The sequence below is a fragment of the Delphinapterus leucas genome, chromosome 10, assembly GCF_059928025.1.
Source record: "Delphinapterus leucas isolate spDelLeu-1000000601 "Yukka" chromosome 10, BTC_Dleu_Yukka2, whole genome shotgun sequence".
NCBI classification, from domain to species: domain Eukaryota; kingdom Metazoa; phylum Chordata; class Mammalia; order Artiodactyla; family Monodontidae; genus Delphinapterus; species Delphinapterus leucas.
Window position 1 is genome coordinate 85,428,187 of NC_143138.1, and position 13,916 is coordinate 85,442,102.

The 13,916-nt window shown below is 41.3% G+C and overlaps 1 protein-coding gene across 12 annotated transcripts in view; it reads right to left on the reverse strand.

The window, feature by feature from the left end:
• The window catches only part of FOXP1 (forkhead box P1), a 502,532-nt gene that overhangs the window by 50,633 nt on the left and 437,983 nt on the right, over positions 1 to 13,916 (reverse strand). For all 12 annotated transcript variants that reach the window (XM_089918160.1, XM_089918159.1, XM_022572557.2 and 9 more), the window contains one exon: positions 8,250 to 8,354. In XM_089918160.1, coding sequence (XP_089774286.1) covers positions 8,250 to 8,354 — 105 coding nt within the window. The remainder of the gene's footprint in view (positions 1 to 8,249; positions 8,355 to 13,916) is intronic.

Consider the following 13,916-nt stretch of genomic DNA (forward strand, 5'->3'; position numbering starts at 1 on the left):
ATCCACAAACAATCAAACACAGGAGGAACACGGGGGAAAAAGGCAGCATTATTTCAAATTTGAGCTGAGAGTCGTGATTTGTAAAGGGCTCAACAGGAACTGGAGTTGAAATTTGAAGCAAGGAAATTCTTCGACGAGGCACTGATGGACATTTCTCTGTTTCTCTTGGCTCGGTCCAGGTTTTTAGGTCGCTGGGTTTCGAATGGGAGGCCAAATGAGACTCTCGCCAGCACTGAAACTTTGAAGATGACAATGAGCGTAATCCCTCAGTTTAAATAAAATAATAATAATAATTTAAAAAATCGACTGATACTTCACTCAAGAGTCAGAGCTTTTTATGAGACCTGTTGCCAATATTAGTATCTGGGAATGATCTCATCTTTCATCCTGGCTAAATTCCAACACACAATTTCATTAACCCAGGTACTGCAAGTGATAAAACTCATTTTTCCCTAAAGAGACAGCTAAAAAGTACCAGTTATACATTTATGAAGTACCAGCAATCAAAATTATGGATTTTCTAAAAGGTTTTTAACTACTTTTATTGAAAGGAAAATCGCTGTCTCAGACTTTTGTGACACTACCGCTAATAATAAATTTTACCATTTAGACATGGCCGTAATATGGTAGACACTGTCAATAAAAGTGTGGAGCAAAGACGATCCCCGTCTTTTCAGCGATGCCTTCTAATTACAGGCCGGAAGCGATCACGTGAAACACCTAGGCTAGCTAATGGCTCTTAAAATGTAAGAACACACAGCACTGTCTCTGCAGTGGTACAATGCGCTGGGTACACAGACAGTGATGTGCAGCGCTGCGTGAGTAGACAGTCAGAAATTTTTCTAATGCTTTCAAAGCCTACGAGGAAAAATTAAACTTCATTTGCATTTCTGACTAAAATCTGTTTGCTGCAAGAAACAATGCATTCCGATGTTATTTGCTGCTTTTTGAGCAAGGCGATGTGGCACTGGGCTGGTTACCTCTGGCAAACTTGTCTCAACTTTTCTATCGAACGTTCTACAGATCACTAGAGGGCACTGTGGTATTTAGGCCACCCTGACCTCTGAGTACTTGGAAAGGTCTTGAACTCCTGAACAGTGTCAGAAAGGTGAAAGGAGAGACATTTCAAGGGGGAAGAAAATGTTTTTTGGTACCACCTGATCTTCCTCGGTCAAACAACTCAAAAAGGCACGGTAAGTGGGAAAGTCAAATCCAGAAACATATTAAGCTCATTGTGGAAAACTCCACGACTTGTCACCTGGGCTCTGATGGGGGAAAATTTCCTCCCCCAGCTCCGGTGACTGAGACGGGGAGGCTAGAATCACATTTGCATATGCCCACCTTCTAGAAGACTAGTCCCCCTCCACGCGCTCTCCTGCACTCCCCAGAGGTAATTTCACTGCAGAACATCCAGGTGTGCAAACCCAGAGCCACGAATGGGTTTGGAACAATTTATGATATCCGGCCTCCTTCGACGTGTATTAGCATATACCTGGTTTCTTTAAGGTACACTTTGTTTTTCCAAAACCACAAACATTGGTGCTGGAATTTCATGTGGAAGTGCTTAAGGGGCTGAAAGTTAACACCTTTGTGATCCTTGCAGCCTCGCGGTGGCTGTGAAAACAAAAGCCTCTTTGTGGAGGCTTTCTTGAAATGTTTTCTTAACATGTTCCAAGTAGTTTTAGGCCGGGAACTAAAGTAAACAAGATGTTACCATGATAAAAACACTTGTGAAAACATTACAGAGCAGCACTTAGGAGTTTCGTGCACATAAAACTCTTCACAGTTTTCAGAAGTGAAATTCAGAGCGAAAAAAAAAAAAATTTTTTTTTAAGTGAATTAGTGATGAAATAAATGTCCTCTGCTGTCTCCAGCCCTCGACCTTCTTGAAAGGGTTGAAGTTCCACCGCTGGGCATTTCCTCGTGACATTATCCTCCCTGTCTTCTATGACAGCACATATAAAATTTGTTTTGGCTTTAAAAAGTAATGTACATCTGACTAACATGCAAAGGAATTTGGGTTTTGATTGTCTGGCATGGTGCTTCTCTCCATGAGCAATAACCAGGAGATAAAAACAGAAACAGACAAAAAAAAAAAAACAAACAACACCCCAATTTCTTTCAGACGGCTATCAAGCAAGGGCCCAAATTATACTTTTGTTAGATGTTCTGCAAGTGACTGTCGAAAAGAAAAACTAGGGGAAATGGACACATTTTTCCCAAACACACATGAGGAACTGGTATTTGTGAAACTATGGGGTCTGTGTCTGATTTTACATTCTAAGTCAGAAACAGGAAAATGTGGTCATGATTTAGCCTTCAGATCCACTCGCCACCTTGCCAAAGAATGGTATGGGCCCTTTTTCAAAAAGCAAAGGGGAAGAATTATAGATCCCTGTTTTTATTGGCGAGGACCATGTCTTCAACCTGGTTAAAAAAAGAATAAAACCTGATCCAAGTGGGGAGAGGACAGGAGGACACCCTGAGCTTCACCTATCTGGACGGTACTGGGCTTCTCTTTGCTTGGCTGTTATCGGAGGATTCCGAGCGATGCAGGGCTGGCGGGCTGCGTTAGAGTTAGCGTGAGTACCTGCTGGCGTCAGTCTCCTCCAACAAACACCACTGTCACATGATCACTTAACGGCGCATAGATTAGAAAAAAAATAATCAGCGCTAAAACTGCAACTTGTTTGGAGAAGAAACAGGGAAATAAATGCACACAATAGACAGGGTACCTGCTGGTTGTGATAAAGCGCCCCTCTGTTGGCTGGGAGGGAAAGACAACAGGATGGTTATTTGTACAGTATTTATCTTTGAAATCAAGGGCCCTGTGGTATCCCCTCACCTTGGGAACGAACGCTGCAGAATGATCACAGAAGAGTGTCAAATCTCTGGTTTTGACTGACCAACAGTTATGATACTTCTTCCCTCAGGAGGGAAAAAAAAAAAAAAAAAAAAGAGGCCACATTTTGAGACCTGTGATTCCCCCCTCCCTTCTTTTCACCTCTCTCTCTGTCAACAGTGGCATTTTATTGTCACATGGGAGTTTCATCCTGAACAACTGATCTTGGCCTCTCTAAAAGTTACAGCTGCCTAGCCTGAGCAACAGAAGACTGGAAAACACTTACCAAGCCAAGTCACTCTGCTCTTTCACACTGAACCCTGAAAACCAGGTGGAAGAACACAAACCCGGGTAAGTATAAAAGGCAGGCACGGATATTCTCCCCCGATATGAATAAAAATGAGGGCTCTGTGAATCCACACTAAAGTAACCCAGGAGCGCGATGATGCCCAGGGAATGCAAGAATGTGGCTCAGCTAAAAACATGACACCAAAAACTGTACCCTAAGTCAGAGGTCAGCAAACTGGTCCAAGGGACACAGCCACACCCAGTCCTTACAGAGGGTCCTATGGCTGCTTCTCTGCTACGATGGCAGAGCTGAGTGCTTGTCTCAGAGACTAGATGGCCTGCAAAAGCCCATCATATTTACTATCTGATCCTTTATGGAAAAAGTCTGCCACCCTTGCCCTAAGATCACATTCGACTGTGTAGGACTTCTTACCAGAAATTTCTGGTTAAAAATTATATTAAAGAACGGTCTCTTCTGACATATCAAAGCTCTGCATAGTCACCACCTCTTCCCTAGTTACGAGGTCAGCCATGTTTGGATAGTTTCGATTATTTCTCTTGTAAAAATACACTTAAGGCAGGCTTCCCTGGTGGTGCAGTGGTTAAGAATCCGCCTGCCAATGCAGGGGACACGGATTCGATCCCTGACCCGGGAAGATCCCACATGCCACGGAGCAACTAAGCCCATGCGCCACAACTACTGAGCCTGAGCTCTAGAGCCCGCGAGCCACAACTACTGAGCCCGTGTGCCACAACTACTGAAGCCCGCGCGCCTAGAGCCCGTGCGCCACAACTACTGAGCCCGAGTGCCACAAGTGCTGAAGCCCGCGCACCTAGAGCCCGTGCTCCGCAACAAGAGAAGCCACGACAGTGAGAAGCCCGTGCCCCGCAACGAGAAGAGCAGCCCCCACTCACCGCAACTAGAGAAAGCCCACGCACAGCAACGAAGACCCAACACAGCCAAAAAAATTAAAATTGATTAATTCAAAAAAAATACACTTAAGTAGACGAGAAAAGAAGTACTTATATTTTTCGAGAGTGCCTGCTATGGGCCAGGCACTTGACACGAGGTACCTTTTTCATTCTCACAACCCCAAGAGGTAGTTATTACTATCGTCCCAAAACACACGTGCTGATACTGAGCTCAAAGAACGCACTCCTAGCAAGTAGCTTCACTGCCCATCCTGCCTTTCTTCAAAGCTTCCTTTATACCTACTGCCTTAGGCAGAGGGCACACAGTTAATAAAATGAGCTGCTTCTAACCAGGCGGTATTATAGAACAGTTAAGAGCAAGTCCTATGAAGCCATCCTGTCTGGGTTTGGATCTTGACTCCACCTCTTCCCAGTGACCTCGGGAAAACTGGTTAGCCTTGCTGTGCCTTAGTTTCCTTAACCGTAGGTCGCGAGTAATACTACAGTAATACCACTATAAGGTGTCTGTACTAAACGAGTTACACACATAAAGTACTTGGAATTGTGCCTGCTGCACAGTTCAGGGCTCTACCAGGGGAGTGTGAAATCAGGGGATTTAGAAGAATCAGGGATTTTTAGGTGAGAAAAACAAGAAATCTGTGAAGCAACACCTAAATCAAAGGCAGAGCAATGCTACATTTTTGTTGAGTAAGACTGCCTTGAGAATCTAAGCACCACTGGTATCAATTTGCTAAAACCATAAGAGGACACCTCTAAAGTGGGATAATGGCCCACTCCTGGGCCCAGGAAAGAGGTGCTTTCAGCGCCTACAAATCTGGCAGTTTGAGAAGAAATGTTTGAAACATCACTTCCCACTTCCCCATAATAATGACTCCACTGTGATGTCATTCAAAGAGGCCATGTGGCTTTTGTTTGAACCACAAGAAGTATGGCAGCTCTTTCAGTCCAGCTCAATGGAAAGCAAAGTTGGTTTCGCTAAAGCCAACGTGATTACCCTTTAGACGGAGCACACACGTGGGAGACGTGAGTTCACAAGAAGACTAACTTACTTTCCACTACTCTAGGCAAGATCTTGAAAGCTGAAGACAACTCTGAATTTCCCACAGCTGAAATCCTGCTGTAGGAGAGACTCAAAATCCTGAAGTTGTCACAGACCGCAGGTCAACGGATAAACTCAGGAAAGCACCAAGAGAACTCTGAGTTCTAGAGGGTTTTTTTCTTATTCAGCATTTACTTTCCCCTTGGCTGGTTTGCAAGACGCATTTTTTACTTTTGTGAACCAAGCCTCTCATCGCCAGCCCCTACGTGGCTCCTGTGGGGTGAACTTTTTCTTCTGCTCCGAAGGTGGGCATGTGACTTAAGCCTGGCTGCCTCACTGTGACTGCTTCAAAACTAGAACACATGACTCAATGTGGGCCAATGACAGTCTGCTGAGGACATTTTCCTGGCACTACTGGAAAAGAGATGCATTCTGGGATGGATAAACCTGTGGCAGGTAAATCTGTCTTCTTCAGTTCCACTTGGCAAGAGCCTGAGAATGAAGGCAACAAAGAAGAAAACAGAGCTAAGGGGCAATGAACCGATACTCCAATAACCTTGTTCAAGCATCAGGGTCCAGTCATGCTTGAAGACAGCGGTACCACCAGACCTCCTCGTTATAGGAGCCAATTACCATCCTCCGCTTTTTCTGGCTTAAGCCAATTAAAGTTGGCTTTCTATATAGCTTGCAAACAGAAGTCTTCTGGCCAAATATATGTCAATAAATAAGTACTACGAAATAAACAAGCAACAGTTGCGGGATCACAGTGAGCATTCCGATTCCACTGAGCAAAAATGCCACGTCATGTGCAAAACCACAATAAATAATAGAGACGTGAATAAAAGTGAAAATTAGGGGCCTCCCTGGTGGCGCAGTGGTTGAGAGTCCGCCTGCCGATGCAGGGAACGCGGGTTCGTGCCCCGGTCCGGGAGGATCCCACGTGCCGCGGAGCGGCTGGGCCCGTGAGCCATGGCCACTGAGCCCGCGCGTCCGGAGCTTGTGCTCCGCAACGGGAGAGGCCACAACAGTGAGAGGCCCGCGTACCGCAAAAAAAAAAAAAACAAAAAAAACAAAACCAATTCCACTGAGCAAAAATGCCATGTCGTGTGCAAAACCACAATAAATAATAGAGACATGAATAAAAGTGAAAAATAAGTAAGTGGTTTCCCACATAAGAGCCTGACTCCTAATATCCTTAGAAGAGAAAAGGGCTTTTGTAAAGGAATCAAGCTAGCTTCTAATTCTGATGATCTTCAGATTCTTTTCCTTAGAAATCGCTGTAGTTTGAAAGTGTGCTGTTTCTTTGCGGAGGTATATTTGTCCCCCCCATACATACATACATACACACACACACACACACACCCCTAACGCCAGCTCGCATAATAAAAGGAACTAAGATTTGAGGATTAGAGTGGAAATACTTTGCCTATTAACAAAAATTTGTGAGTGATCAATTGGAAAAATGCCCTCTTCCCTCATGACTCTAAAACTGATACATGTCACCAAAAATGTTGACAGCAATTTTATGGTTCTGGAGACTTTATAAAATAAATCATATTTACAGATATTTTCTAGCCATTCTATAGAGGAGTGAAATTAGCACCGGGATATTTATCAAAGGTAGCACTGGTGCCGAAGGTGAAATCAGAATTTAAATGTGGTTTCTGCCAAGATCTTTTTGTCTCGTTATCTAAAAACAATTAGGCAAGTGATCAGGAAGCAACAAAACAAAGATTCTACAATGAGGGATTTATAAGAGAACAAAGCCCAATAGCTCTAACCAGAATCATCATAATTGTAACGGACTGCTGCTTAATTTAAGATAAAGTATCACTGCTCTTGAGTATTAATATTTAGAAACAATGTAAAATATCTTTTTAAAAATTTTTACATACTTCCGTTTTTAAGGACCACATAATGCTCTTGAAGTAAAATATTACAGCGGGGAAGCTCTACAATGTTTTCACAGACTCCCATTCATTAATCAAAAAAATGATATTCACCAAAAGCGCTTGCAGGTAGCACGAGATCTATCTCTAAGGGTGGCTTTATTAAAATATTTGTACCCAGGTCTGTAAAGAAAGATGCAGAGATTGTTCTAATAATAGAAAGACCACACAAAACCAGAGACCTGCATGTTAACTCAGCCCGCCTCTATTTCCTGGGGCTTGAATGAGACAGAAAAGCCAGAGGCAAAGACTCCCCACTGCCCCCAGTCCCGACACCCACTTTGCAAACCGTCACGCACCTATGTATACAGGGGTTTTACAAGTGCACATGTTTGCTTCTTGCATGATAGATAAATATATTAAATATAATGTAGTATTATATTCACTCCATACATCAGTGAGTCACTGATACTATGAATGTATTTATATGATGTCAATAATGCAGGGTGGTTTCGTCTCGATATTTTTCAAGGACAAGGCACCGTAGATGAGGGAAATGTTAACATGTCGTGCAGAAGCATTTCACTTCGGTTAGGAGAGGATGAACGTACCATTTACTTACAGGGATGCTTTATCAGTGGTACAGATTCAAATGGGATAACCCAAGTTTTAGTCATACTTTAACTGTAGGAATTAAACTTACTCTCGCCTCCCTATAAGGACAAGAATCTGAACAGAAGTCAACACCGATGCAGAAAGATAAGAATCAGATTGGTAGCTTCTCCTGGGCATCCGTTTCTTACGTTTATAAAGTCATTTGTGAAGAACCAAAGAAGAGGCCCAATCACCAAGCTATTAGTGGCCAGTAGTTGACACCAATTTTATAAAGCTAGAGCTAGGGCGTATGTCATTGATTTAATATGTAGGGATGTGAACAGAAGTGAAAACTGAATTACTGCACGTTTAATATTGGGAGAATTTTTACTTAATCACTGTCATTCTGAGAAAATAAGTAAACACAGGATCTTACTAAGAGGATCAAAAATGCCCTTGGATGTAAATCCTTCCCCCTTTACAAGGCAACCCTCAACAGACTTTGTAACTATTCCCGTGACACTGCTAGACATGGTGATTTAGAGGCTACCCTCAAAATGGTGGCGTGAAACTCGCCATCAAAAAGGCACTTCATGAGGAAAAGTACAAAGAGCGGGAGGTGACGGCTACGTAAGAGAAGAAAGCAATATCAAATCATTCTTACTTTAGAAATGATTGGAAATCTTCACACACTGCTTCACAGCCAGGCCACTTGCAGACGCCATGTCCATACAGGGGATGGCTATGGGGATGCTCCTCATGGGACAAACTGAAAGAAAACACACAGAGGACAAGAGAATAAGTTGGCTGCGCAGAACCATCCCGCCAGACGTACGAGGTAAGAGGAGGCAGCCCACGTGGCCGAAGGTGAACCAATCTGTGCTTTCCTCTTCCTGTGGAATTTACGAATTACTTTTGCACGGCGCTCTACTTATAGCAAGAGTTCAATTTCAAAATGCGAACAGCCCAATATTACAAATGTACCACCACGTATGAAAAGTGCTCGACAGGCTTTCGTTAGAGGCAAACCCCTCTACTCCGACTGCAAAGGATTCGTTAAAAGGCTAGAACTTATCATTTAACCTACCTAATGAAAATGATAACATCTGTACTTGATTTTGAGATTCTCTCGCTGTTTTCTACCCAGAATATTACATGTTTTTCTCCCCCTCTTCTGCCACCAACAGTATTCCCAAAATCGTAAAATCTTTTCACTGGTTAAGTTTATCAAGCAAAGAAGAGTGCAATTAAGTAATTTAGAAAAAAATAATTGAGAAAGACAAATGTATCCAAGTAGATGATTAACGTAAAAAAAAAAAAAAAAGCTCATAGTGGCAGGAAGATTCTATCCCTAAAATTACTAACACCAAAGAGTGAAAGAAAACTTGGCATGAACATGAAAGGGTTAATCCTCCTGTGGGGTTCCAATCAATAGGTAATGATTGGGCCACACGGATGCAGGTCATGGGATGCTTTGATCCATGCCATGTGGCACTCAGAAAAGTGTATCTGTTGTACTTGCTGATGAACCATATTCTCAAATATTTTCTCTATTAGATTTCTGCATCCAGACTTCTTTCAGACAAATTATTTTTACAGTCGTTTCCATAACCTTAGACTCTGTCAAATAGAAACATAAAACTGACATTAAGAGTTCCGTTTCGTACTAAAGCACACTGTCTTCAAGGAAAGGGCTATTTTGCAACTTACTCCACTGCCGCTGCCTGACTTTGAACTTCAAGCACACTGAATTATGATTTCACACACACACACACACACACACACACACGAGAGGCCTGTAGTTTATATAACCCCCAGGATGTGTAGTCATATATTTTATCGATTCACATTCGTAGAGCAGACATACACAAATGCCACTTGTCCCTGACTTATAACATAATTAATCCACAGTGAATGTATCATGAACATTTAAACTGAGGGTCATGAATACCAAACACACGTATACACTGAACAACACTTTATCAAAGATCCATAGGTCTCCCTGTGGCTTTTCAATGATTTGCTTGGAAATCTAATAAAATTTGAAAATAATAAGCTAGTTTCCCTGACAATAGAAAACAAAGCTGGGAAACTACAACAAACAAAAAATGCAGAAAACTAACTTAGGAAAGCACTGAAAGGTGCCCCCATGAGAGAAAAGAATAGCACAAGTGAACTAAGGTAGTTACAGTGAGGTTTCCAAAGCCCAATGATACAATGATATTCTCTGAGCAGTTACGAGGGTAAAATTCCACTGGACCGAAGGAAAGAATGACTACCTATCTTTGTTCACCTTCAGAGTCTTTAAAGAATAAAAGAGGTATGATGTGAAAATAGAATTAAAAAAAAGTACTGGCAACATTTAACATCCAAGAATCCTTCAAAGTACCAAGATTCTCAGAATATCTGAGAGGGAAGGATATCATTTAAAAAGAAAACTGTTCCTACCAATATCTTACAAGGAAAAAGAAAAAATATCCAACCATAATAACTCTTCTCTTTACCAATTTTATTAACATTATTTAAAGTATTTTCACAGTCCTAAATGCGTTAGTATATATTTGTTATAAAATCCTTGAAAAATCTTGAAAAGAAATAACTACCCTCAAGTACACACACACACACACACACACACAATTTTTTGACAAATTAGGCATGAAGATTTGCATCCTTTTAAATTTTAGATAATTTTGAAAATACTCTCTCATGTTATCAACTAATCTTCAAAAGCTTCAGTTACTGATGTGTAACAGTCTGTCATATACCCTCTTAGCTCGAGCTATCTGCCAAAATTGATATAACCATTCCTCTATTTTGGACACTGAGATTCCCTTCATGTTTCTAATATTTATGAATAATGTTAGAAATTAACTTTTACCAGGCCAAACATTCCAGTATATAACTGCTTTTTACTAGAAGATATATTCAGAGAAATGGAATCACTCAGTTAAATGAGTACTACGTTTTAAGATTGACCATTTAATACTCCATTAAGTTGCTCTTGAGAAATGCTACCTGCCCAGTACACTCTCAGCCATTATGCCTATTTTGTGTGATTCTTTAGGTTGGAAAAGAGGAGCCTCAACTAGTTAGGATATAAAATTAGCATCATCAGTTAAAAACTGCCAATGGTTATTCTACTGTGCCTTGTGGGTTAAGCCAAGAGGGTTCTGAAAGTAATAGTATGAAAGAATGTACCATGCCTTCACTAGAGGAATGTACAACTAGAAATAAAACTACAGAATTCAGCACGTGTGCCACCTCCACCCTAACCCCCACCCCCCGTTTCTAGGCTGACTTATTTGTCAAGGCTCCTTGGACTGAATAAAAACTACTCTCCTCTAAGAATTTACTTTTGGTTCAACTTAATATCCTTATTTCAAAGAAAAGGACCAATGACCACTCACTAAAGCCTCAGAAGCATCACCAGTCACACCCTGAAGGCTAGAGGAATGCCAACTCCTGGCACACGTACATATTTACATACTCAGTGGACCTCTTGAAAATGTGCCTCTGCGTTAAAACTGTATTTTTTTTTATCATGAAAGCATTATATGTTCTTATTTTTAAAAGTTCACCTCATGCTGTGTTGGCTCAACTTTGCCCCCACCCTCGTCCCACACCTAACGCAACACTACCCTGGCCAACGGTGCGGGCACCCTGGCACATCACCACACTGCACTCTCCTTCTCGTGGGCTCTAGTTTACAAACATGGAAACACGGGATACATACTGCTGTCACTTGCTTTTCATATTTGGACACTTTAAAATATACAACTGTCTGAGATAAAGTGCTTGGCTTTGAAAGGAAGAAGAACAGACTGGCAGTGATGCCCTGGTGGAGTATCTCTGCAAAGATACATAAGATACTCTTAACACTTGTCGCCTCTGGGGCGGGGGACCGGGCACTGCGGTGGGGCGGGGAGCAGAGAAGCGGGATTTTCAGTGTATCATTTTTTTGTGTGTCTTTTGAAGTTTTAATTTTGTGCGTTGTAGGTGTTTTTTGCTGTGCAATTGTTAAATATACGTATACACACACACACACACACACACACACACACACACGCAAACCCATACAGAGACATACACACACATGAAAAAATCAAGTGCTGTGCAGGACTCGACTTCCAGCCTGCCACTCACCCTGATGCTGGTGTAGCAAATGCTGTATACTTGCTGCCTGTGTGGCTGAGTCTCACTTCTGGCCCTTCAGTCATTCCGGATGAAGCATCGTTAGACCCCACCAGCTGCACCCCTGAATGGGAACTTTTCTGTTTCATCAGAGAAGTGGAACAAGCCTTTATACCCTTACTGCCTTTCAGAACTTGCCAAAAGGGACAAGATGGGAAATTAAAAAAAAAAAAAAAATGAGTACAGGAATTGTTAAACTTGAATGAATTTAGAATTTCATTTCCAGGATGAAACTTGATGGAAAAATGACCATCTCAACATCTGACGGTCAGATAAAGCCTGTGAGCCCAATCATTTAAATATACTGATTACGGGTAGCTCACCCATGTGAGAAGTATAACTTCTGAAAAGCTGCCAAGATCAGTGCTGAATAAATGCTGAATGAAGTGCTGAATAAATGGATGAATAAATAGATGTATTTGATTTTAAAGGGATTTCAACATGCTTGCCCCAAAATTAAACTTCAAAACTTTAGGGTCAATTGTTCAATAAACTATTTTTTACTATGAACTCCCAGGTTGAAAAGTTTTAGGGACAGGGAATCACAACTAGTTCATCTCTACCCACTCGGTACCTAACACAGAACATGGGCTCAATAAATGCGAGACAGACTCATACAGACAATAATATTATTCTATTTAATGTCTGTGTGGATAGACACTAAATTAATGTTTGCCTTTTAAAAAATGTCTTGAAGGTACAGACCAGAATGATGCCAATCCACTTGAGAAAAGAGCATTCACACCTTCTATTATTTACTTTTAGTCCAAATATTTAAAACGCAGATAGTACACAATCAAGAAAAGCCACATGGTTTAAATTTCTCCTGATGACCCCTGGTATGTAAAAAATCGATATATTTATTAACACGAAACAGTGACAGCATTTCAGGTTAGGAAGAACCAACTTGCCATGAAAAGTGTAACTACACAAAAACAGGTAATAATTCCTGACATTACCTAATACTAAATACACTCTGTATTATTCAGTATGATGTAACGGTGTCACTGACATTTATTTAAGACTTGTTTTGGTATTTATTCTTCCTATATCGAAGTATACCAGCCAGAGCCTTAATTTCAACACTGACTTTGGCCTTTGAGAAGATTTTACCTGATGGTTATGGTTCTTCGGCGGTGACTATTCACTACTCCGTTCCCAAGTGCATTACTTAGCCAAAACTTGAACCAGAATCACTGCTAAAACTAAGAACAGCTTCTTACTGCAGCCTGTAGGCTTTAGTGGCCCTGTGCTCTTGGTCCTGTAAGCTGATTTTCCCTGCGGTAGTAACCAAGAGAATCATCTTTGAAGGAGAGGAAAAGCACAGACACCTCAGAGAAAAGGGAACCCTCCTACACCGTTGGGAACGTAGACTGGTGTAGCCACTACTGAAAACAGTGTGGAGTTTCCTTAAAAAACTAAAAATAGAGTTACATGTGGTCCAGCAACCCCACTCCTGGGCATATATAGCTGAGGGAAACTCTAAGTCAAAAAAATACATGCACCCTAAGAGCCAAGACATCGAAGAAACCTAAGTGTCCATCGACAGATGAGAAGGATAAACTTCTTTCTTGTGTGGTATACGTACGCAAAAAAGAATGAAATATTGTCACCTGCAGCAACACGGATGGACCTAGAGATTATCATACTAAGTGAACTCAATCTGACAGAGAAAGGCAAATTTCATATGATATCATTTATATGTGGAATCTAAAAAAAAAAAAAAAGATACAAATGAACTTATTTACAAAACAGAAACAGACTCACAGATATAGAAAACAAACTTATGGTTACCGAAGGGGAAAGGGAGGGGAGAGGACAAATTAGGAGTTTGGGATTGACATACACACTACTATATATAAAATAAATAATCAACAAGGATCTACTGTACAGCACAGGGAACTATATTCAGTATCTTGTAATAAACTACAATGGAGAAGAATCTGAAGAAAAAAGAAAAGCACAGACACCTTGCTGTACACCTCAATGCCAATTTTCTTTTCTCCTAAAGGCACGCCTCCAGCTTTTCCTGTGCCCTGACCTACGTTCTCACGTCTGCCTTCTAAGTCTCGTCCTATTTGTTTTTTCCCTTTTCCAAATTTGCCCTCTGTTTGTTTTCTCAATTTCTGATTCATCTGTA